The 25,746-nt window shown below is 39.8% G+C and overlaps 3 protein-coding genes across 4 annotated transcripts in view; 2 read left to right on the top strand and 1 right to left on the bottom strand.

Annotated features, from left to right (window-relative positions):
* pcsk5b (proprotein convertase subtilisin/kexin type 5b) overlaps window positions 1–11,270 on the top strand; it is a 71,985-nt gene extending 60,715 nt beyond the window's left edge. The window contains exons 24-37 of one of the 2 annotated variants that reach the window (XM_070903633.1): window positions 514–582; window positions 4,774–4,834; window positions 4,919–5,064; window positions 5,512–5,718; window positions 6,674–6,757; window positions 6,974–7,160; window positions 7,254–7,468; window positions 7,975–8,217; window positions 8,327–8,557; window positions 8,684–8,864; window positions 8,943–9,154; window positions 9,973–10,073; window positions 10,228–10,438; window positions 10,849–11,270. In XM_070903633.1, coding sequence (XP_070759734.1) covers window positions 514–582; window positions 4,774–4,834; window positions 4,919–5,064; window positions 5,512–5,718; window positions 6,674–6,757; window positions 6,974–7,160; window positions 7,254–7,468; window positions 7,975–8,217; window positions 8,327–8,557; window positions 8,684–8,864; window positions 8,943–9,154; window positions 9,973–10,073; window positions 10,228–10,438; window positions 10,849–11,270 — 2,570 coding nt within the window. The remainder of the gene's footprint in view (window positions 1–513; window positions 583–4,773; window positions 4,835–4,918; window positions 5,065–5,511; window positions 5,719–6,673; window positions 6,758–6,973; window positions 7,161–7,253; window positions 7,469–7,974; window positions 8,218–8,326; window positions 8,558–8,683; window positions 8,865–8,942; window positions 9,155–9,972; window positions 10,074–10,227; window positions 10,439–10,848) is intronic. The other variant, XM_070903634.1, reaches the window with a different exon arrangement.
* A 4,038-nt stretch (window positions 11,271–15,308) lies between these two features.
* rfk (riboflavin kinase) lies at window positions 15,309–19,594 on the bottom strand. Its single transcript, XM_070904365.1, has 4 exons — window positions 19,058–19,594; window positions 17,798–17,949; window positions 16,422–16,524; window positions 15,309–16,202 (listed from the first exon to the last, which is right to left on the bottom strand). Exons 1-4 carry the CDS (start codon window positions 19,137–19,139, stop codon window positions 16,030–16,032), a joined length of 510 nt encoding a protein of 169 aa, XP_070760466.1. The 5' UTR covers window positions 19,140–19,594; the 3' UTR covers window positions 15,309–16,029.
* A 3,975-nt stretch (window positions 19,595–23,569) lies between these two features.
* LOC139284548 (beta-1,3-galactosyl-O-glycosyl-glycoprotein beta-1,6-N-acetylglucosaminyltransferase-like) lies at window positions 23,570–25,619 on the top strand. The gene is made up of 4 exons (XM_070904854.1): window positions 23,570–23,877; window positions 23,959–24,052; window positions 24,639–25,043; window positions 25,134–25,619. Exons 1-4 carry the CDS (start codon window positions 23,570–23,572, stop codon window positions 25,617–25,619), a joined length of 1,293 nt encoding a protein of 430 aa, XP_070760955.1.
* The last annotated feature ends 127 nt before the right edge of the window (window positions 25,620–25,746 follow it).

Raw genomic sequence — 25,746 nt, 5'->3', positions numbered from 1 at the left:
TAATTTGGAGTTTTTCTCTTCTCTTTTCATCCTTGGTTGGCATCACAGACACAGCAGTGCCACCGCACTGACTGATGTTCAACATAAATGTTACAAAATGAAGCAAAAAACCCAGTAAAAAGAGTGCAAAGTAACATGTGTAATTCTAAACCTTCTTATTGATTGATGACCAATGACAATGGTCATCAGGTGAGACGGGTAGTATTTTGATTGTCATGTCTTTAAGATACTCTGCACTTCACTTAAAATACCTCATTTGCTGTGACAAACAAAAAAGTGTGCAGGCTTGAAAGTAGCTTTAAATGTAATTTATTTTTCTCCACTATCAAACCTTATTTTAAACAAGTGTGTCATCCATCACTGAGCAATAACATTAAGTGAAGTACTTTTCACAAAATAACAGGGCAACATTTTAAATTTAAATCCAAATGACATAGCTGGAGTTTTTCATCACCATTTTCTCATGTCTAGTGTATTTCTTTAATCCACTATTTTATCTGCTGTTTTCATCAGGTGAGGTTGCAGATGCAGAGGATGAGGACTGTCTCCCCTGTGATGAGGGCTGCAAGCAGTGTGAACGCAGTAAGTAGACCATATCTTTTTCTCACTCCTCACTTTCTGTCTTTTCTACCTCTTTCATCTTCTTCATCGATCACATTGTATATGTAAAACCAAGTGCACTATAGCTCCAGCTGCAGCTGTATACTGTAACTACATGGCACACCACAATATCTGGCAGTCAAGGCGACTTTAGATGAAAAAAACTTGCTCCACTTTTACTGTTTTCACAGTTGAAGACTTTTATCATTTCACCTCTCTGGAGTGAGATACAGTGAGATGTTGGGAAAGCTTGTAAACAAAACATGACACCTAATAAAGGAGGACTTTCCTGTACTAAATGTGTTTGGCATTTACTAATGAGGCTGCCATTGGTTGTTGTTGCACCTCACTCTTTTATCACTGCATATGCATCATCATAAATGGACTTAAAGGAGCCCAAACAACTGAGCTAAGTTATTAGAATATAAGGAGTTCTACAATTAATAAACATTTTCTTTATTCCACTAAGCCTCATTCATTGGGGAAGTCATTTTGAGACCATCTCTTAGAACTTAACTGAACTTAACTGTAAATTTCCTTAATTATCAGACCATACCCCATTAAAAGATACCACATGAGTATTTGGACTCTTATAGCTACAGAAAATCCTTTTCATTTTTCACTTCTTGTAGGACTAATGTTGATTGTCTTCTCCACAAGGAAAACTGCCTCAAATCTAATTTATGTCAGAGGCAGACATTATCTAACCCACAAAGGGTTAAAAAAAATATTGATTTTCCACTCCTGGGTAAATGCTGCCGGTAACTATTTGTCCTTCCACTTCTATTTCCCTCCATACTGTTGTGTAAATATCAACAATCAACAACAGGACGCTAAAACCCTCTTTTTCTGAATGGTGTTTTGAATGAGATGTGTTGTTTTTTTTCTCAACACTGTGAAATGTGAAAACTTATAGAGTGCAGTTTAAGTCGTCCTCAAATCTCATTCCATGTGCTCTTACTCCTCATCCTGTCAGTACAAGCCACATAAAGGCGAGAGCACTTCCTTCTCCCAGAGATGGTTACCGGCATACCATAGAAAGTTGTTATTGTGCTGAGGTGGAGACGGGCTGTTATTATGTCATTATGCATTCTGGGTGGAATATCTTTCTTCACTCTCACCCCCACCACAGCCTCCCTGCCACCCACCCGCTCTAAGTAATCAGAATTCTGCAAGCTAAACAAGTCAGTCAGCAGATTAGAGATTTGAGATGATTGGCCCTGTGACGCGATGCTTACGGGCTAAAGTGAAGATGAAACAGAACGTCTAGTGTCTGAGACTGGCACCTAATATGTGTGTGTGCATGCTTACACTATGTGTCATCTTGTGTTTTCAAGCTTATGACTGGCAGTTTTAGACATTTACAGTAATGTGAAGACATTTTTGGGATCTGAGGCCGCTTTGGTCGGGGTTAGGATTTGGGTGTAGTTCTTAAATCAAAACAAGGATTGTAGATATAGGTTAGGATTAAGACATGCAAGGGACAAGTTCACCCCAAAATGTTATCATTATCTTTTTAGGCATGGTTACTGGTTCCAAAAAGGCAACAAAACACCCCAAAATTTCTACATTTGCTTTTCTACATTCACTTGAGGTTTGGGTTTTAGTTTCATTTTGGGTGGACTATACATTTAAGATTAGACTTACAAGCTAGTAAATGAGCTGTGTGTGTTAGTTTGTAATGTGCTGTTGTGTGAGATCCATCAATGAGCTTGGCAGCCTGACAGTGTGTGATAAGATGCAGCAGCCCCTGCTCAGTCATATCTCCCCCATCAAATTACTTCAGTACTTCTTTTTAACTCATCATCACTTTTATACCCATTAATCCTCTCTGCATACTCTACTCCTTAATCATGAAATAAGTTTTTGAAAATATTTCATAATTGGATTAGTCAAGTTTTGAATCTGTATTGACTCTGTGTATCTGAGGGAATGGCAGTGATGCACACGTCTTCTGTAGCCCAATGATAAGAGCTCTTTCAGGCTGGCGAAATCACCAAAAGATGTCTTTTACCTGAGATTGAACACCTTCGTTATCTTGGCCCTTCTTGCCACATGGCTCCATGACTTCCTCTGTTAGGGGGCACCACTGCTGACACATCTGTAATCAGTCTGTGTGCTCAAAGTGTTTCTCTGAATGTCACCAGTCCTTGTGCCCTTACTTCTGTCATTCCTTTGCTTACAACGTCTCAAGGTGGTTTTTGTTTCACTGATGAAGGTTGCTAAACATCTTTTTTTAACCATGATTGTTCAAGACAAGATGATTTACACAGACTGCGCAATGCACTATGATTTGTTTACCTTCGATATCAACTATTGTTGATCTTTACTAGACATATTAGGCTTCAGGAAAGCAATGATCATACAGCTCCTTTACTGTGGAGCTGGACTCCTGCTGCTCAGGGGCTACTTGCACGCTGAAGCTCATCTCACCTCCAGTGTTTTGATGCTGTGCAGCTCATTTCTGTGTTTCTTTCTCATGAGTGCTTTGCTTCATTATATTCTCTTCTTCTCTATCAGCAACCCACTTCTCAAACACTTCTTGATAAACACACTCTGTCAGTTTCTTCCTCTGAAGTGATGACTTGAGGTGATAGCAAAACTGAGTTCATCCATTCCCACTCCTGACTACACATCACCTCTTTTTACTGAGACCAAGTGCAAATGTGTGATTGAGTGTATATGTATCATATGTGTGTGTGTGTGTGTGTGTGTGTAATATGTAGCGTGTAGACTGTGTAGATGTGTGTGTATGAGAGCTTGCACATTCCACAAGTGCATACTTCAGGATGTGTATGCCAGTTTAAATTCTGTTGAAATCCCCCCTCCCCTGGCTTGCATGGTTAATATTTATGCGGGCGCTATTTTCTCTCTTCACATAGACACAGCCTGAAGGCATGATTTCCGGCTCCTCTGTCCCTCCCACCTTTCCTTTCTCCCAGTCTCTCTCTGTATGAGTAATTGCTTTCACAGGTAGTGGCTTGTCGACCACATTGAAGTGCAAACCAGTGCAGTGTTAAGTTGTGGGTGCTGGAAGGAGACTGAGAGAGGAATGGGGTGTGGGGGTCGATGGAGGCTTTTCTGGAGAGGATGAATGTCCCAAGGGAAAGTCTGCAGAAGAGGCTTTTTTAGTAGTTATTTCCATCTCTTTCTCTCCTTCCTTCTGTCTCTCGTTTACCACCTCTCTCTGCTTCCTGTCAGATCCTTTCTTTCTCTTCCTCTTGCCCCCTTCTTGCTCTTTCTGTCCTTGGAGATGTTTTGACACTGTTGGACTGAGGAATGACAGCGCTGCTATTCCTCAGTTACCAGTTGGATGGTTTTGATTGACAGCAGGAATTAATTAGTTTGCAAGAAAAATTAACTTTCTCCTTTGGTGTGTGTACAAAAACTCTCTCTCACACACCTGAATTACTTATTAATATCCCCTGCATATGTTCCCTGCTCTCCAAAAACAAAAAAACACATAAACAGCAAATATACAAGTGTTTTACATAACCTGCCACTCACATTATGCTTGTTTTTATGTCGTTCAGCAAAAGTACACCTGCAGTGCAAGCTGAACAGGCAATATATAAACACACACACACACGCACACACACGCACACACACCCACTACACAGTACAATAGAGCAGCAGCATCTGACCTCTGACTTCTTGAAGATGAGAGAAACTAACAGACATTATAGATGTGAACTGAAATGCCTGTAGAGACTCTTTGACTTTTACATTTGTTTGAAGGGTTCTGGGTTAGATTTGTTTGCTAGTTCTACACTGATCACACTCTGAGAGTGCCAGTCAACTCTACAGTGAACTTACTGTTGTATGTTGTCAGAGTGCCTCCTGCTGGTGTTAAAGTAAACTAGAGAAATTACAGCGCTGTCTTTTGGTGCACGTAGATGAGACGGGATGTTAAAAACATAAACAGCCAACCACTAACACTTCCCACCCCAGTGATATTATCTTATATTATTTTGTTATATTAACCTTTTTCAATATGGAGAGATAGGGGAAAAATGCCTGACATCTGCTGCTGACAGCAGTAAAACAAAGACTGCTTCAAAAACTAATACTAAGGATGATCCAGTAGGCTCTCTCTTGTTTGTCCAGTCCAGAATTCACAATATGCCTGATCTGTTTTTAATGATTCATTTTAATTTTTGCTCTTCACCACAGAGGATTCAGGAGATCAGGCGCTGGAAACTGTTTGCCTCAAATGTGAAAATGGTTACTACCAGTAAGTCTCTACAGTTGAAGAGTTACACCCCCATACTCATGTGTCCTCACATTGATAACATCCATCTTTTTGTCTGTCTGTCAGGTTAGGCACAGACTGTCATCAGTCCTGTCCAGATCGGACCTACAGTGTGAATGACACCATGGTGTGTGCTCTGTGTGAAGACAAACGATGTGAAATCTGTGACCAGTTCCAGTGCTACTGGTGTGAAGACGGATTCTACGTCTTTGGTAACATTTGAACCATTTATAACTCTGGGCTGAGTTGTGGTGTGAATATCAGCTGATAAACTCAGATTATATTATAAACTCCCTCACTTCTGATAAACCAGAATAAGTGACTCAGTAACCTTTAGATTAGGTAGGCAGGGTTGGGCACTGTCTCCTGAGGAGCTGACACTGCACCAGAAATAGTAATTTCAATGTCACTGTACTGTTTTCATCATCTTTAACCATTCCACTTAGAGACATTTCTGGGGGAAAGTGTCTGTTCTGTTCTGATTTTGATATAAAATGTAATTTTGTAGATGTCGAAATAAATCTTTTTAAAAACTGTATACATTATGGCCTCTATGATCACAAGCATCCAAGTACAAAAATGTGTCAGAAATTATATCTGTCATTGAAAGAAAGATTTAATGGCATACAGATGAAGTAAAGCAGTGTATTTGTGTCCAGATGGAGAGTGTGTGGATCACTGTAAGGAAGGTTTCTTTGTGGATGAGGAGAGCCGGGACTGTGAAACTTGTCACCGTGCCTGTCGCACCTGCGGAGGGCCACGATATGACGACTGTGACTCCTGCGAGGACGGATTCATGCTGAAGAATGGAGAGTGTTTAGAAAGCAGACAGCTTGCTCGCTGCCCTGAGAAACACTTCAGAAACAGTACGGCGAATGTTCATTTTACCTCAGTACTAAATGTTGTCAACATTACCCACCGCCAACCTTTTGCTTTGGGTGGATATAAATACGTTTTCTATGCTTCAAGACAGCTAAGCAATGTATTCAAATGAAGAATGTCTTCTTATTCTTGTAAAATGTGAGAGTGACTTTCTACAGCTTTCCTCTCTTAACCACCAAACCCAAATTAACCCATAAGAACCCAGACCCATTTCCCCTCAAAGGACAATTATGGGGAATACACCACAGACCAAGTGGACCACATTGAAGACATTTCTGATGTGTTTTTTTATACTACCTCTTAATGTCAAAGATCTGTGATGTTACATATACATTACGTTGGGCGTTTATGGTAAATTTACTTGTTTTATTGTTTTATATTAATTTGTTCAAGAAACATGGCCAAAACAGGTTGACTGTATACAGCACACACTATTAAAGCATTAGAATTGTTAAATGGGTTTTAACTTACCTTCAGTATCAAAATACAGGCTTTTTGAAATTAGTTGCTTCCTTCACTTGTGTTTACATGTCACACCACCATTTTGAAAAGGTCCTGACCTGCCAGAGTCACATGACTGTGACATGACCACCACACCAGGATGTTTTGTATATGTCTCTAGGGACTTAATGAGTTGAGATCAAGCTTAAAGCTGTATAAGGAAGATTCTGGGGCCTTTGAAGTGTGTGTTACACTGGTGTCACCATGGGTTCTTATGGGTTAAACTGGACGTCCTGCTGTCAACTACTGCTATTGAAGCCTGTTGCAGTGGAAAATATTTTTCTATCATTCTCGTATCTATCTATTTTTCATCCCATCTTGCATGCTTTCAGTTAGTATGACATTTTATGAGGGTCGTCCCCTCTCATTTCTTCCTCTCTGCCATGTCGTTCTTGTCTACATATTCAGTCATGGTTTCTGTTTGCCGTTAACCATCAGGTCAGGGCGAATGTGAGCTGTGCCACTCCTTCTGTAAGACTTGCTCTGCTGCAGGGAGGGAGGACTGCAGCAGCTGCTACTCAGGTAAACGTTTACTGTCTGAAACTACAAGACTGAGCTTCTGAAATTACACATTTTTTGTGGGCTTGTCTTAGATGTTTTAGGCAAACTTGCTATCAAAGTACATGTTGATGACAAAGAATCAACCTTAAATTTCAACAACTTGTTGACCACTGACAACCTTTGTGTCCTTTATTCTTTTTCTTGTATCAGTGGTGTGATTTGTCTGTCTGTCTTCAGGTCATTTTTTGACTGCTCAGCAGACCTGCGTGTCTCGTTGTCCATCTGGTACGTTTGCCAACAAAGCGTCCAGCCAGTGTGAAGGCTGCTCAACAGGGTGTATCATGTGTCAAGACGGCCAGCAGTGCCAGCGCTGTCGCAGTGGACTTTACCTGCACAATGGAGTGTGTGTGGTAGAGTGTCAGAGGTGCTTGTCTTGTTTTCTAATTTCTTGAATTGTACATGAACACGCACCATCATAATACACCAATGATGCCTCATTCTCTCCTCTCTATGCCAGAGGGTTTCCTGAAGGTAGTGTATGCCGGCCGTGTGCCCCAGAGTGTGCATCCTGCCAGGGAAATTCCTCTCACTGTCTGAGCTGCGAGACACCGTACCTGCTGCTGGACCACTCCTGCAGGTCACACTGTCTAGAGGGATATTACGCTACCGAGACAGAATGCCGTCACTGTCCAGCTCACTGCAGAGAGTGCAATCAAGATGGCCTGTGTAAGAGTAAGTACTGGGTAGAGCAGTGAAGGGTAGAGAAATGGAGGATGTGGAGAGGAGGATCAAAGAGAGGTGTTGTTTTGATAGGTGACTTACTTTAGTGTTGAAGTAGCAGAATAGAGGAGGAGGAAGATGATGTTTTCTTTGGTCCATCCTTGTTTTAATTTTGGAAAGCACAACAATCATGTGATTGGGCTGCATGAGGGAAAAATTTGGTCTTTAGTGCAAAAGAAATTGAAGCACAAATAAAAGACTACTTTTAATAATTATATATTATACATATTACATATTATATATTGTAAGTCTGTTGCACAACAGTTACCATTAAATGTTTCATAAGAGCTTAAGGGCCCCTCTCAAGTAGCCTAAGCAATTAAACCAAGTCAAACTTTTTTTAAATGACTCCTCATAACAGCAATTGCAGAAGCCCAGTTTGGAATATAATAATGTTTAGTCAGAGGCCTAGATTTACTCGATTTGCTGTTCTTATCATTACTCTTTCTCTCTCCCAGAGTGTGCCCAGTACTACTTCCTCCATGATGATAAGTGTGTGGATGATTGTCCCAAAGGCTACTTTGCTAATGAGAAGCAACAGGAGTGTGTGCGTTGCCATGCTGATTGTGCATCGTGTGACGGACCGGGCATTGATGACTGTGATGTGTGTCGCAACGTGAAAGCTGTCCGTTACAACGGAGAGTGTCTGCCTAAGTGTCCCGACAACACTTACTATGATGGGATTACCAATGAATGCAGAGGTAGGGAAGGTGGACGTTTATTTTGATTATGCAAAATAAACTACAAAATAAAAATTCTACTCCATCATCATATTAGTTGACTGTGTCTCGTGGCTTTTAATTTTCCCAGATTGTGACAGGTCATGTCTGACCTGCTCAGGCCATAAGCCTTCATCCTGCCTCAGCTGTGATACCAACAGGCGTAAAGATGCCAGTGGACACTGTGTGTGGTTCAGTCAGTGCTCTCTGGAGTCGTACATGGACCAGGATGGGTGCCAACAGTGTCACAAACTCTGCCATCGCTGTTCTGGGCCGGGCAAGGACCACTGCCTCAGCTGCAATGAGCCACACTTCCTACTGAGTAAGTTATTGAAATAAACCAGAGTTAGCAGAAAAGATTACTAAAGACTACTAAATGTTATGCTTCTTATCCACCAAAAGGAAACTTTTCCTTTTGAAATAGTAACTTTGTGTCTGTGTCCATCAGACAGCACATGCGTGCAGGAGTGTCCTGTGGGTTACTTCGCCGAGGACAAAGATGGACGTGTGTGTGAGCGCTGTCACTTCAGCTGTGAGTCGTGTGCTGGTCGTCACAGTTTGCAGTGTGTCACCTGTAAACCTGGATTCTTCAAGCAGGGAAGCAGCTGTGTCGAATTCTGTTCAGAGAGGTTAGAAGAACACACACAGACCCACAAAGTCTCCTCATCAAAGAGCATCATAAACTGAACTCCCTCTCTCCTTTCTAGTCACTTTGGTAACACCACCACCATGGTTTGCGAGCGATGTGACCCCTCCTGTAGCCAGTGTTGGGGTCGTGGTAACAGAAACTGTCTGAGCTGTCGGGAAGGCTACATCTACATGAGGCAGTGGGGGCAGTGCCTGCAGAGCTGCCCCCCAAGCTACTACAGCCGGGCCAAGACCTGTCACAAGTGTCACCCCAGCTGCAAGACCTGCAGTGGTAAAGAAAGTCTGCCATGGCTTATAACTGCCATGTGTTTTTTGTTCATTATTGAGCTCAGTGGTTTGATATTTTGGGGGGTTTTACAATGACATAAAAATCATCAGAATTAGAATCAGCTTTCAGGAATTAACATAATTAAGTATTTTTATTGGATTTCGTGAGTCAGAAAAATTACCAGAGATGGTTTTGATGATATTGTGCAAATGTGGAATAGCTTTGTCACAAGTGAACATCGCAGCTCAGGATATTGATGCAATATAAGAAGAGGAATCATCTTTCCTGTGCAGAGCACTTCTTCTTAAATTACAACAAGAATGAATGCCCTTTATAGTGATTTCTAGTGTCGTGACACATTTGTGGGAACACTGTACAAGGGTAAAGATTAAACAAAAATATATTAAAAGTATTTTTACCTTTTTGTTGGAGAGTACAGTTGAGAGCTGACAATGATAATAAGGGGAGAAAGAGAGAGGGATGACATGTAACAAAGGTCCCTGGCTGGACTCAAACCAGGGAGGTTACAATTACATAGTCAGCTTCTTGAACCCCTAGGTTACCAGGACACCCCAGAATAAAAATATTTCACATCACATCTCTACACATATTCTCAAGTAAGCATGTGTGTCACACTATCATAATAAATGTCTTATCATAGCTTTTCCCCCAAGCCATGACCTACTTCTGATGTGCCTTTAGATATGCTTTTCATTTGGAAACTCCAGTTCAGCCATGTGATGACACTATTTCCTATTGTGTGTATTGTCTCTCTCTCTCTCTCTCTCTCTCTCTCTCTCTCTCTCTCTCTCTTCTTCCAGGTGAGGGTGCACTGGTCTGTCAGTCCTGTTATGAAGGCTACAGGTTTATGGGTGGCATCTGTGAATCCCAGTGTCTCCTAGCATTCTACGTTGCTTCACAGGTGACAAACAGCTTCCTTTACAAAGAGTCGTTTGTTTATATTCAACTGAACTTTCAGAAAAAAAATAACATTAGAGCTGCAGTTTGGCAAGGCTGCTCTGTAAGTCATGGAGCAGTGTTTGGAGATAAAATGTGTAAGTCTTCTGTTGCTCCAGGGCTCTGAGTCCAACAGCGATGAGCCAAACTGCAAGGCGTGTGACCCGTCCTGTCTGGACTGCCGAGGTCCCAGCATGTGGAACTGCACATTGTGCCCCGCAGCCCAGGTCCTGTCTGATGATGGCCGCTGCTTGTCCTGCTGTGGAAATGAGACACGCCACGATGACAAACCAATATCCATTGACTGCTGTGACTGCAAGGCCTCATGGGGTAAACAAGAACCCACACTGGAATACTGACTTCCAGCAAAAACACACACAGATCATTGAGGTCTTGTGTGTCATCTTGTCAAATTCTTGTTATGGATTGGTAAATACCTACTGTATTTAGTCACATTCTTTCAGGGCATCTTTAATTTGTAATGGTTGCCCTTTAAAATTCATCTAATTGATAGCTTTCCCACCGTGTAAACATGAATTTCAACTTCCTGCCAAACTGGGGTTTCCAGTATTTTAGAGTGATGGTATATATGTTCCTTTTACAAGACATTTTCCAAACCTCTGGCCATCACAGAAAAGACTGCCTTTCATTGAAACAATAGTCTTCATAAAACACACTCATGCTACAAAGGGATTCATCAGAAACAAAGCCTAACCTAATGGTCTGCTCCATCTCCTCAGGTGAGTGCATCCTGGCTGTCAACTTTGTGATGAGGGAAGCTGAGGATTTAGAGACTCAAAGCAGCACCGCCAAACTCTTCATCACTGCCTGCGTTCTTCTTATCCTCTCTGTGGCCGGAGGGGTCTTCCTCTTCCTCAGTGCTCAATCTAAATCACTTGCCATCGCACCAAAAACCAAAGCTGGAGGCTATGAGAAACTGGACACCAATGGAGGCATTGCCCCACAACCCACCACCTCTTCATTTGGGGAGTACAGAGACCGAATCATTGAATGTGAGGATGATGAGGAAGACGATGATGAGGATGATGATATTGTGTACATGGGACAAGATGGGACGGTGTATCGTAAATTCAAGTACGGTCTCTTGGATGAAGATGAGATTGAGCTAGAGTATGATGATGAGAGCTACTCATACAGATGAAAAGAAAGCACAACACCTGGCGGGAAAGAAGTAGCTCCTAAACATGTTAAGAATGACACAATCTGGAAGAAATTCTCGTCATATCAGCCAGTTAACAATCAATATATAAATGTTTATGATATTTATGATGGCTGCAACTGAGCCATCATAAGAATTAAAGGCGTTGTTATGACTAACATTTTGAAACCTGATTTTCATGGTATAATCAACATTTTCCTTTTAATCTCAACTCCAGCCATATTTCCACAGGCCCCACATCTAATAGGTGGCTGTATTTGTGGCACTGATCAGATTGTTTCATCTTAAAAACAACAGAAGTTTGGATTCACAGCACACCATCCACTCACATCATTTCCTATCTTTCCAATAAACTAAGATTTTTTCTCTTGTCAAGGCAACTTTCCATCATGATAAACCCATCTCCAACCTGCTATCTTGCCACGGTTTTCTTGACAATATGCAGTTACAGAAGAAAAAAATCTGATGTTTTTCACAGCACTGAGAAGATCGGATCCAAGCCGGGTCAGAAACTTTCCTGAACATACAGTACGTAAATCAAGCATAGAAATATACAATTTATACAATTTATCAATCAATCAAATTACTAGTGCCGGTGTGAAGTTAGTCAGTAAACCTGCATAGATCATCTAAATTCAGTTTGATTATTATCATCAAGTCATTGTAAAGTAGTCGTTTACTGTTGGATTATTGATTGGGCTTGACTAATAGACATATTGTAAGAAGAGTTTGATTTCTTTTTCGAGTCACAAACCTCGGGGGAAGTTGTGAATGTGTTGACAATCATGTTCATTTTCTTGCATTTGTTTACATTTTCTAGAATAGATAATTTCATTTGAAGAAGATTTTGTATGTTTACAACATAAAATGACACAGTAGTTATTCTCTGCTGATATTGTTTAGAGAAAAGACAACCTTAGACAATAATACATTCATATTAGTTACTATTAGCAGGGGTAGACTTTTATCAGAACTTTCAGAGACAAATATCTCATAAAACACATTTACACATCAAGACTACATTTAATTACATTTAATTGCAAATATTTGTCTATTTTATCAACAACCCAGTTTACTGATTAATGTAATATACTCCTGGTTTAAATCACTTATTAATCACTGTTGTAATATTACTGTCAGTACTTGCTGTTATTCTGTGTCTTTGTTTAATTTGTAAAAAGGACTGTGTATCGCGAATTTACATTGAAGCACAATCTGATCTGTAACCTGTGACCTCGTGTGGTACTGTTTGGATCTTTTCAGGTTAGTTTACACAGAGAGGAAAATCTTTTCTCAGGGTTTTCCTCTTGTTTTTTTCAGTGAAATACTGGCATCTGTGCATGTGTCAAGAGTTCTGCTCAAAACATGGCAGAAAGTTTCGGAATAAGGTTTTTTTTTCCTCAAAAATGTTTTCTTTTAGCTCTATTCTAATATTTTGACTTCAGTGCATCTGGCTTATATTGCTGTCTCTCTGAGATAACCACAGGTCTGCATCCCACTCACCGGAAAGTGCGAAGAGAATATTTGTGTGAATATTTAGGATTTTTCTCTGTACTTGGTTGAGGTGAAATGTACTGTGAATGATTTTTTCATAATAAAGTTGGATTTTGATCTGTGTTTTGAGTGTGCATTCTTTGTGAACATTTGTGTTATGAATTAACCTGCAGGTGTTGTTGTACAGAGGAGAGTTGAAGTGGATTTGGAGAATTGCATACAAATCAACACATACGTGACTCCTGTTAACTGTTCCCTGTAACTGTTGAGATTAGTAACATGTTTATATTCGATTTGGTGTGTGGTTGTCTTATTCAACAAAGCTGAATTTGTGTATACTCATTTTGAATTAATACAATTCATTCATTTTTGAGCCTATGTTGACCTATGCAAGTGTGGTCTTGATTTAACTGTATTACAATTGGTTGTTGTAAGATCACATTTCCATTGTTTCCATTTCCATTGGCAACAAACATACCAGTCTATTAAATATTCAGTCACACAAATTGAAAATGAAGACCCTCTAGAGATAAATCCTAAGTTATTACCGAAGGACAGCTTTTAAGGTCCCATGTTGTTCTAGTTACTTTGCTGCTTAATCACTGTTATGTAAAATGTTCATGATATATCAAGCTCACATAACATCAATGTTAAGTTGGCCTTTGGTAATATAACCTTTACCCTGAGTCCCCAGCAGAACGGGTTTAGTCCAGTGTCTTATCTCATACTAGACTCAACAAATGGACACAACATTGGCTCTGGGACATCTGCCACTGCACCTCCTTCACACACAGTGGCTTTCTCTTCCTGAGCCTCAACATGTAAGACTAACGCTTCAGTAGTTTTTGTTCCGGCGGTGACACGTCTACAAACACACTCACATATCCAGTGTGGCTGTTACTTATTCTCAGCACCCACTTCCTCTCTCCTTGGGCTGATATGTCATTTAGGAGTGCAGGCTTCACAGGGACGCATGTAATGCAATTTTACAGGGATTCGCTTAACTTTTAGTATTTGATGACATAGTTTTAAGAGGGAATCAACAGGTTGTTAAGCAGTTATCTGTGCATATTTGCTGACGCTGATATTAGGACAACAACAACATACAGGCAGGATATCAGACAACAATGTCAGGCACAAAAAGACCCCTTGGCTGGCAAAAGATTTTGGGGGTTGATCAAACTATTTATTTGATTAAATTATATATAACACAAGAATGAAAACATGAAAGACATGTTGAGCCTTTAACTGTACATGCAGTAACCATGGTCCCTGTGTAAACTAGAATAAAAAGTAAAACAAATGAGCCTGGAAAACATTTGACCCTAATCCAGCAACGCAGGAAAGTGTTATGAAAACTTCCCTCTTTGACAGGTTTGAAGAAGCAGCACATTACAATTCAAAGTTACAGTGAGACTTCTTTTCTTTAGAGGATGAATGTAATGGATCATATAGCATTTAACATGAAAGAAAAGCTTTATATAGCAGTGAATGTGTAAACATAATGACAGTGAGGTACTGCTTCCTGTCTTCTTTTATTCTTAATGCACACCATTCTCAAGCCTTTAGAAACTTTAACTCTTTTTCCGTCAGTAAAGAAACCAATTAAAAGGAAATACATAAAAACTACCAGATTGAGAAGGTACGTGAAAAAACATCTAAGCTCTTCATGGGAAAGGATCATAGCTAATGTTGCATAATAACTGTCAACATTCATAAACTGCAGTCATATCTTTTACTCCCTAAATAACACTTTAATGAACTAAAACACAATACAGACTTAAAATCAACATCCCATAGCTAGACTCATATATGTCGTTCATTTAAAACAATTATTAACAGGGGTTCAAAGACCTTTACACACTTGTAGTTAAAGCTAAACAGGTGCGCACACACACACACACACACACACACACACACACACACACACACACACCTAAAAAAACAGTTAGGAGCTACTTCTCAAACAGTTTTTGAATATATTTGTTAAAATTTTGAAATAAAAAAAGAAACTAGTATATATATAGAATATTATGTGTATTGTAGGTTTTTCTGTTCAGATTTCTGCATGGTCATCCTTTCACATTTTTATGGTATAAATTTGAATTCATACACTTCAAAGACTATTGCCCTTTGTAAATTGTAAATATCAGAGCAGGGAACAGGAACGGTGGACCTTATACTTATTCATCTCACCTATCAATGTTTTACTATCTGTAACAAACCATAAGCGGACTGTAGATCTGAGCGTAAGACAAGCAGCAGTGAAAATATGCAAAAACCACGTGCATAAGAACTTGCTTGCTTATTCAGCTTTGGCAGTCCACGGATAGTCTACCATTCACCTCAATACTCTATTGAACCAAGAGGCTGATAATGGAAGAACAATTAACTATTAAGACCGTCCTTAAAACAGCCAACATGTCTTTGTAAATAATTCCAATGTAATAGGGTCAGTAGAGGGATAAACCGTAGAGGGCTTGTGTCACAAAAGACAAAGCAAAACAAATTATCTCACGAGGAAAATTAGAGGGGAGAGCAAGGATACTTTAATACCATAACATTTACATAATTTCATAATTTAATCTCCTAGTCTGCACACAGGCGCCTTGTTTTTAGCCACATTGTTGCATAAAGTCAAATAACAGTGCAACCAGAGTTTTTGTTACGATAATAATGCCCAGACTTTCTGTAAAACCATCTGACACAGAAACAAATTGCAACTGAAAAGGACTAAATAAAATGTTTGACCTTGAGTAGATAGTGTTCACAGAGTTGAGGTTATGATCTATTTGTGTCATTCTTTACATACAGATTGTTACAAAATTGTTTGTATTTTGTGGTCACCGTTTAGGTACCTTCTCACGTAAAAGATTCCAAATGTACAGCAAGACGAGTGAGACCCAGGAGCTTCACACACAGTTCTGCTGTTAGACGAGGCAGTCTGGTGCCAATATGTACAAATAAACTCCATCTATTAAGTGATTGGCTGTCTGCAATAAACCCATAGAGGAAGTGAAACAGTTCTTTAAAACACAGACACAAAGTAAAAGAAGAAATACAATAAAAAAAGATTGGTTGTTTATGATTCTGTCCATGTTTAGCCATGGCGACAGCAAAGAGATCTCAAAAAGAGGCTGTCCATTTTAATGAGTACATACACACGCACCTGTGTGTATATAGAAACCTGTGTTGTTATGGTGTGTATGTGTGTGTGCACACAAAGTGCCGCAGTCACAGCCAGCTGTCAGTGGCCATTCATAATAGTCTGTGAGGTGGATGCGGTAGTGGGGGGCAGGGCCGAAGACGAGCTGGGAGCGCTGGTGAAGAAGTTGTCGTCCCTCAGTTTGAGATGCTCTGGGAGCTCCAGCTTGACCTTGGCCTCCTCAATGTCGTTGTTGATGGCCGTAATGAGGGCTTCTGTTAGGAACAAAGATGAGAGTCAATAATTAGTGTACATGAAAGGGGGAATCATGGTAGGTTAAGAGGAAAAATAATAGGATATGGAGAGATGGGAAAACTCAGGTCTTTGAGACCTGACATACAAAGATAGGAGCTTGTGTGTGTGTGTGTGTGTGTGTGTGTGTGTGTGTGTGTGTGTGTGTGTGTATGTGTGTGTGTGTGAGAAAGGTGTCGTACCAAGTGAGTCGTAGCTTCTCTCTGGACGGATGTAGCCCACCATGACAACACTGAGAATCTCCCCATAAAAGTCCTCTTTGAATGTGTGGATCACATGGGTCTCCTAGAAGCAAAATATTATTTATTTAGAGTATATTAGAGTATACTGTAACTGTCAAATTGAGTACTGCAGTTCTCTTGTTGGGTTTTCAAACCAAAATGTATTAGAATGAATGCTTGGAGTTGCAAAATAAATGCTGAATAAATAAATGGCTGAGTATGGAGTGTGAATAAAACCATGCCAGCAGTTCTGGATGTTGCTTAAAGAAATGCGTCACTAAATGTGTTATGTAGCAGACTTATGAAGCCACTGTTCTCTTAAAATATTCATGACACAACATAACGGTAGAAAAAAAAAAACTAAGCTTTAATATTTGTATTTTTCATCAAAATGTATTATAATATTGATTATTGTCCCATTGCTATGCTTGATGCCAGTTTCTGAAATTTAGTTTTAATAGTGAGGACATGACAAGGACTTTCCCAGCTCACTACACTCTGTGATTGCCCAAAAGTTTTCACTGGACACAAAAAATGCCTTTCTCAATATTCTGTGGGGTTTTCCCACAGTAATGTTCAGATGAATAAAGTCTTTTGACTCATGTTGCCAAGCTTAAATGCCGCTGAGTTGTTACCAAGTCTTTAGAGTTGACTCCAGAAGGACAATTCAAGACCATTTCAATGCAACACTCAGACCCCTGGCAATGTTAGCGCCAACACATCAGTAATGTAATCAATCAAATGACTGTTTAAACACAATGAGTCCTATTTGTTTGACATGCTATAGATGATATTTGACATTTACATCTATTTTTCTTGAATCATGATGGCACTAACTACAATAATAGGAAACCTTTGAAACCTGATTGATATTCCTGAAAACAAAGACACCATGAATCTCCCGTACTATAATTTACTTGGTAGAGAAATGCAGAAACATTTCTCTTCCCAGTGAAATATAATCTGAAATGAGACAAACTATGACACTGCCAATAATCAGTCCTTTTAACATTCTGCAACAAGCATTCGTGTGCAATCATGAATGAAACCACATTGACTGATCATTTATGTTTAAATGAATGCATTCATTCATTGAGGGCAAGATGCTCACTAGTACGTGTGTACCCCTGTAGCAGGACATAACTTCAATGAGAAGAACTGTGGGAAATTTGATTTACAGCCAAAGCCGTGGAGGATTGTGACCATACCATTTCTGCTTACAAACCCTGGATTGTCAGACTAATTGACATTTTATAAATAGATTAGCAATGTGCATGCTCTCTTTTAGCCTAAAACACCAAGCAGTTTACAGTGAATGTTACTTTTCTTGTACTGACCATGGACTTCTTTGTATTTTTGTAGTAAGGGTTCCAGCCAATGCTCATCACCATTTTGTAGACATCACCATTATTGACGCAGGCCCAGCCATAGTAGATCCCTGTGTTGATGTCTGCTGGAAGATTGTCCACCACTGAGTCTGGGAAGTTGGCTGGAGATGGGGGGGGGGGGGGGGGAGAGTCAGAAGGAGGAAAGGAAACGTTCAGCATGTAAGGTCATTCAGAGAACCGCTCCCCCTGAAATTAAGTTTTGCTCAATGGCACTTCAAAGTAGATGAAGACATTTTTTAAACCAGAGGACACTATTTAGAGAAACCATTTAACTGGTCTAGATATTCATCCACAAAATCATATTGTTATAATCGACTACGTAATAGTACCCAGTGTTGGCTTAGGCAAATGTCTTAACTCTTTAGAAGCTCTGCATGGTTAGACACAACTCTCCTCTGTAAAAGCTGACATTATTTGCTTAAGGATGTATTTATATGTTCTTTGTAGTCAATGAACCTCTGTGTTCTTGGCTAAATCAAGCTAGCTATCTCTATTTATAAAGGATGATCATTAAGTGACTCTTGTAACCCCTGTATGATTGGCAGTAATTACAAAAAGGGAGTTTGGCAACTTGCCATATGGTTTGAGAATTTTCTGGATAAAAAAAATGGACGTTTTGGGATCTTTTGTCTCAATGAGGTTTGCTAACGTACAATATGTCTCAATGTCATTAGTTGAGTCTGATTTAAAATCAGATTTGCTTCTCAATAGATTTGATATTCTTTAGATGACGTCATGTGATTAACTTATTCAATAACCATTTCATTTGCATATTTTCGTCGGTTCAACTGGACTAATATACGACGTTACTACACATTTCTGGAAACAGCCATCATTACATAACAGTTATTATTTCGGTAACGGAGCTTTCATCATCTCTTACGTGCCGTTACTCGACTCACATTTACTGCAGTCAAAAAAAACAACGATGCACGCTTGGTGCGTAAAAAAGGTGTCGTCGTCACTGCTGTCCAGAGTGAGTCGGAAACTTAACCTCTGCCAGCAAAGAGTGTGAATGAACTATAACCAGGGATCTGCAAAAACCATCGGAGAAAGGCTGACGGACATTTAGGTCATAAACAGACTGCCAAATGATAATAATCTTACGTTACTTTGGTTCCAATTCAGATTGACCTAACGTTGTCTACGTAAACTAGGTTATATGTTACGGTAAAAGTCATACAGATTCATGCCAGATGATTAACTCACCTGTGGGAATTCCCAGCTCTTTGCTTCCTCTCCCGAAGCCTCGAATGACCTCTCCCCGGCAGAAGTACGGAAGGCTCTTCATGACTAGTTTACCGAAAACAGCTGGCTATCTTAGATGGACGCTACACAATGACCTCGAACGACACAAGGAAGTAAGGAAGTCGGACTGGCTAAACATCCAGCACTAGTGTTACTCTATTGGATAGCACCTCTTTGACAACTAGTAAAACTGATCTTACCCTTGCAGAGTTCAAAGTCCGCCCTTGTGTTTAGCTATAGCTTCACCTGCCTGGCTAGCTTGCTCGAGTTGGATAATGTTGAACGTTACTCAGATCCGTGATGGTAAAAGTTCACCAGCTATGCTAGTTAAGCTAACTACTGTTAGCTTCATCAGAGGCACCCTGTTCATAAACCGGTTTTGTCCAGATCTGTTGGTTTTACTGTACTCAGAAGATGACAGTTTCGGTTCCACTTAGGTCCACTCGCAGTATGATGGTAAAAATGAGGTCCTGGCGCACACAGAACCGGTTGTTACATGTGTCGTACACCTCTGCGTCGTAACGCTTCTGCTGATGTCATTGACCGCGTGACCAAAGCGGGCCGGCCGAGACTCACATGTTGCCTTCAAGGATTGTAGGAAATATAGCAATTACAAACGAATTTTCTTGGGAATTTTTCAGCTGGGTTTTTTGTTTGGTTCTCGACAAAAACCGAAATGGTGCCCTTGGGCGACGGGAACCCATGGCAAGTTCTAGAAAGACGAAGTATACTATCGTTACATAATACTGCTCAGCATTTTGCAAACACTGACTCGCAGGTGCTGCTTTTCGCAGTTTCTTGATTATTTTTTCCTGACAACAAAGCTATTAAGCTATTAATTGGCAAACAGCAAATTCACGATAAATGTGGTGTCAGTATGTCATACGTAGCTGATTCTTTATCAGCCCACAATTTGGCTATTTATAATCACTGATTGCTTTTAACAGCCTTGCTCACAGTACCTGTGGATATACAAAGCTCGTCTTAACTGTCAGGTTTGTTGGTAGCCTCCTTTGGCGTTTAAAATCAAACCACAAGAGGGCGACATGAGGTTTCCCAAGTACCCAAACCATGGCCCAGACAGACTATCAACCTGTAAATAAATAATATATACTCTCTGGACCTTGGATCTAATCAAATTAGTCTTTTTCCCCCCAGATCAGATTATGACATAAATTAGTCGATTAAAATATGTAAACTTCATTCCTTCGTTTGAGTCATTTTAACTGAAAATATTATCTAGTATCTAATAGTTGTAGTAGTATTACTAGTATTATTTCAGACGTGAACATTTACATTATTTCAGCCTGAAAAAATATATTTAAATCTTAAGGACATACAAGAAAGAAATAGAGAGATCCTTAACAATCAAATATTCATTTAAAGATACATTGATTTTGAAAAGGCCACAGTAATTCAGTCTGGCATTAAAGTTCTGTATAAATGCATCAACATTAGAGCATAATCCTGTTTGTCCTCCTTATGAGTTTGTCTCTCGAACAAAAATCAGGTCCTGGGTTTGACTTCATAGATTATGAAGCAGAGTCGACATGTCAATAAAACGCAATAGCAGCTTTCCTTCCATATTTTTGGTTTCATACAATATGGTTGCATATAAAGGTAGAAATAGGTGCTGAAATATAATGTATGTAACCTTTGGAAGTATTTACCGATGTAGCAATAATTCTGGTCTCCACCTTATACTCACCTTATACTGTATGTGCATTCACACATACAGGTCCTTATCACTTCCTCTACAACCTCACTGATAAAGGTCTACAGTCTCAGTGGCTTTCAGAAAATCGCTATTCTTCTGAAATGCTTCCTCATTGCCCTTAAATACAGTCCAATGAGGCAGTTGCTCGCAGGAAATTCAGACATGTCTTTATATGTAATTCTGAAAAACAAAAGTCACACACCATGCTTCCTATCAGTTTTTATTTACTTCCTCTTCACAACTTCCTGTTTCTGGCACAGATATAGATAACAAAATATAGCCATCAAACGTGATAGAAAATGACATTCATTATCAGTGTAGCCTACAGTATTAGCATGTCTGAGTGTACTATGCTGAACGTCCTGTATCTAAGAGTATATTCATCCTGGTGCTTGAAGACCTATGTGATTGCCCCGATGGACTGTGTTAAAGCCCAATAAGAGGCTTCAGCAGAGGGGTTGTTTGTCAAAACTTAAACTGCTGTGATGTGGTGCTATTTTAAATGATGGCATCGTATATAATCATTTAAATACATGATTTTATATAATCTTCTCCATAAATGTCATAGAAATAGTGTAAAAGTGAAAGTAAGAATTTAATTTATTTATATTGTCTCAAGAAAAAAAACCTTCCAGATGTGTCAAGGTAGCAGGATTTAGCATGAGGAACCCATCTAATGAAACAATTTGGCTTTCAGAATAAAAGTGTGAAACTGTTCTCAGCATTGGTGTACTTACTCCTGCTGGCTAAATAAGTGAAAGCTTCAGTCCCTGGAAAACAGCACTATGTTAGTTTATTTTGAAAATTCAAATATATTTAAAACATTCTTGTGATGGCTACTATTTCAGGGCTGTTTACCAGACCAAATTTGAACCAGATTCTATATGTTCACACTTAATAGACAGGGTTTGAAATGAGCTCCATCTCTCAGGAGGGTTATTACATTTCTGGGAGTCTGTTACAACTGTATGTGTTCCTTGTGCTGTTTGCCCCCTTTTCCTCTCCTGTCCTCTCTAGTTCTGAGGTGCCCCTGGCCTGGGGATGAAGTGTTTAAACGCTCCTGTGCCAGCATCAGAAGAGAGAGGCCACTCCTGGCGTGGGGACTGCTGGTCCTGCTGCCTCTCAGCCTGGGATTTTGTGTTGCTGTTGTGTTTTGCTTTGTATCTTTTGGTAGCCTTGAATTAGTGTCTTGGTTGCTTGTATGTCTTCATGTTAATAAATCCCATGCATTTGGTCATTTTGGTTTATGCATTACAGATTTCTATACTGAAGTACACCTTCTTTATTTCACTCTTTGTTCAGCAAACCTTGCCAATCTTTACCAGGCTTAGGTGCATGAAAAATGGTTTTACTTTGAAAAATGTTGACAGGAAGTCCTACTTTCATAGCCAACTGTGCCTTACATTTACATCTGGATAGACTAGAACATGTGCACCCAACAGGTTTAGAAACTCCAGACAGCAGTAAGGGGAGAAATAGAGAAAGAGATGAACAGAGAAGACTCAAATCTGACGCGCTGCTTGTAAAGTCACAGGTAGGAAGTTTTTAAATTACTTTTATTTCATGGTTTTTGCAAACTAAACAATGTTACTTTCATTAAAAGCACCTCACAGATTAGTTTTGAGTAAGTTAAAGATGCTTTAGTTTTATTTTCAAGTATTCAACAACAAATTCAGTTCTATGTATTACTGTATGTTGTATGCTAGCACTGTAATTTGAACTCGCATGGTTGTGAAATAATCAGAAATGAATAGAGAATGGTAAGTAGAGGTGTTTTTGGATCCTTCATCAGACATCCAGCAATTTGTTTTCTGTAGACACATTAACTTCACATTTTAAAAATGAATTAATGTAATTCGGTTACTTAACCCAAAATATACCCTGGGTTACCACAGACATGAATGAGAATAAGTAGGGAATAAGGAGTAAGTCAAGTATATTGTGGGCAGATTTTGTCAATGTGATATTGTCACAACCATGTAAGATGCAGTCACAATATTTTACTGGTGTGTAGTTGAGATCAAAATGAAGGCAGAGTTTGAAGATTGGTGTGGTCCAAGCAATGGTGCCGGAAGTAGGGAGGGGGCCATTGGTCATATAATTGAAACAAAAAATAATGAAATAAAAACAGAAATGCAAAGGTGAAAAATAATAGAGGACGGATAGATTTACAATACGTTAAAGTTGAATTTTGACTTAATATAACAAACATTGTTCATCATCTATAGGCATTTTCCCATTTCATATACTTTCTTTAATCTGCATTTCCTTGTTTATAAAAGTCATACAAGAATATTCACCAAAAATGAACATTTATAATCCTTAGGAATCACTCACAATACTGTGGTTTTGGTGTCCATGTGTAGGGAGACCTTCTAAATATTGATTATGAAAAGAAAAACTTCAGTCTGAGAGGTTCATCAGTTTGGGACATGACCTTTACATTTTTTTGTGCTCATGTTTTTAGTAATGGTGTCATTTCGGATTGCTCGTCCATTAAAAAGACAATCATTGTCTAGTTAATAAATGTCAGCATTATCGACATGGAAACATGAACTTTGCTTTATGGTCACCTTTGAATTTTATTCTTGGCAATTGTTTGTTTGGCTACAGAATGGTTGTGTCCATATCACCTCTCTTATCTTATTTACAGGACCAGTAACATATGGAGTGACTAATCTGCCTGGATCCATAATGTAAAGAATGAATCTGTGACTCTGTGAAAGATAAAGTGCAACTGGTCCTCCTCTCAAATAATGAGGCTGCTGAAACGAAGCTGGCTGCAACTGTTGCTGAAGCTCACTGTTGCAATGGGATCACTAGGGATGCTTTTCCTACTGAGTCGCCCCAAAACAGGCTGGGATCCTACCTACATTCTCAGGTACAGCTGGTTGGAGTATACAGATGCTGACGGCAGCCCAGAGAAAGTGTGCAACTGTTCAGCAATCCTGCAGGGAGAGAGGGAGGCGCTGGAGCAGGCCAAAATACTGGCCATCACTAAAGACTTCCACAAGAGTGTTCAGATCCCCAATGAGTATTATATCAATGCAACCCAAGACTGCAGGTGTGTTGCTTTAAACTACAGGTTTCAGTAATTGTGTAACTCTAAGACATTATTTATTTGTTAAATAATATGTATTTACAGGAAATTCAAGTCAAGCAGGAAATACTTAACATTCCCGTTAAGCCAGGAAGAAGAGGACTTCCCACTGGCTTATTCTATGGTTGTGCATCATAAGGTATTCAAGGCAGCCTGAATTTAAATGCAAATACACTTTAAAAACAGTGTAGTAGGAGTCTTAACAATTCACTTTAATCATTAGTTAAAGGGGCTCTCCACCGATTTTACACATAAAGTTCAGTTTAAATGTCACAAGGAGTAGTTCTCAGTCTGTGTTTTGTCTTCTGTGCTTCTGGAGGAAGCATTACAAAGTTTGAAAAATAACTGGTCATCAAGGTTATCTCAGCTTTGCTTTGGACACGTTTTTTCAGAAAGCCTGCGACTGGAGGTGTGAAGTTTGAAAGAAGTGGAAAATTTGAAGGGAAGACAAAGAATGTTGCATTATGGGAGATGTAGGATCAAGTGTTTTTGGACCTTGCCTCCTACAAGTGACTAAAAGTCAGGATATCTCAACCTCTGCTGCTTCAGATTTTAACAATTTTCTAAATCTGTCTCTTGTGAGTGTCCCAACTTTATGGAAGAGCAATACTAATTGTTGGAGTGCCCCTTTAAATAGCTCCAAAAATAAAGTAAATACATGTAACAATGGGTATATGAAACATACACAGAAAGGATTGAATTCATTTCTTTTTCACATACTCTAGGTGCAGAACTTTGAGCGACTGCTGCGAGCCATCTATGCACCTCAAAATATTTATTGCATCCATGTGGACAAAAAATCAGAGGCCTCAGTCGTCTCTGCCATCAGGGCCATTACTTCCTGTTTCCCAAATGTCTTCATGGTCAGTCAGAGAGTGAGTGTGGTCTATTCTGCCTGGCCACGCGTCCAGGCTGACCTTAACTGTATGGCTGATCTGTATGATGCCAGCTCAAAATGGAAATACTTCATCAACCTTTGTGGCCAGGATTTTCCTCTGAAAACCAACTTGGAGATTGTAAGGATACTGCGTTCATTGAGAGGCGGTAACAGCTTGGAGTCAGAAGAATTGCCTGAAGAAAAGAAGTGGAGGGTGTCAAATGTTCACCAGATAGTTGATGGGCAAATCCAGGTACTTCTTTTGGAGATTTGTATAATGTGTTCCATGGCTATATTGATTATTCGTCACCATCATATTAATTCACTATGTCAACTGTCTCAGGGGGCAGGTAAGGCAAAGGAGCCACCTCCATTCAACCTGCCCATTCTGTCAGGAAATGCCTACATTGTGGTTAACCGAGGCTACATTCGCAGCGTGTTGGAGGACAACCGAGTGCAGGCACTGATCGAGTGGGCCAACGATACCTACAGTCCGGATGAGTTTCTCTGGGCAACCATTCAGCGAATCCCTGGTGTTCCTGGCTCAACGTGGCCCAACCCCAAATATGACATGACGGACATCAATGCGGTTGCGCGGCTGGTGAAGTGGCAGTGGCATGAGGGGTCTCAGGGTTCACCGGAGGCGGTGTACCCAGAGTGTCAAGGCAACCATGTCAGGGCAATATGTGTGTATGGTGTTGGAGACCTTCAGTGGATGCTTGAGCAGCATCATCTTTTTGCCAATAAGTTTGACACAGACACAGATCCCATTGCTGTCTATTGCTTGGAGAAGTATCTGAGACAAAAGGCACTGGCTGAGTTACATTAGATGCACTGGCAACCAAGAATGAGTCAAAGCAACATTGTACTATAACAGAATTGCTACCTTCACAGGCTATTTTAATTATCTGTTGCCACAGATAATTAAAATAATACAATTTTAAAGGTATATTTAA

The sequence above is a fragment of the Enoplosus armatus genome, chromosome 4 (assembly GCF_043641665.1).
Source record: "Enoplosus armatus isolate fEnoArm2 chromosome 4, fEnoArm2.hap1, whole genome shotgun sequence".
Taxonomy (NCBI): domain Eukaryota; kingdom Metazoa; phylum Chordata; class Actinopteri; order Centrarchiformes; family Enoplosidae; genus Enoplosus; species Enoplosus armatus.
The sequence above is the reverse complement of the archived record's forward strand: the minus strand, read 5'-3'. Positions and strand labels throughout refer to the sequence as shown.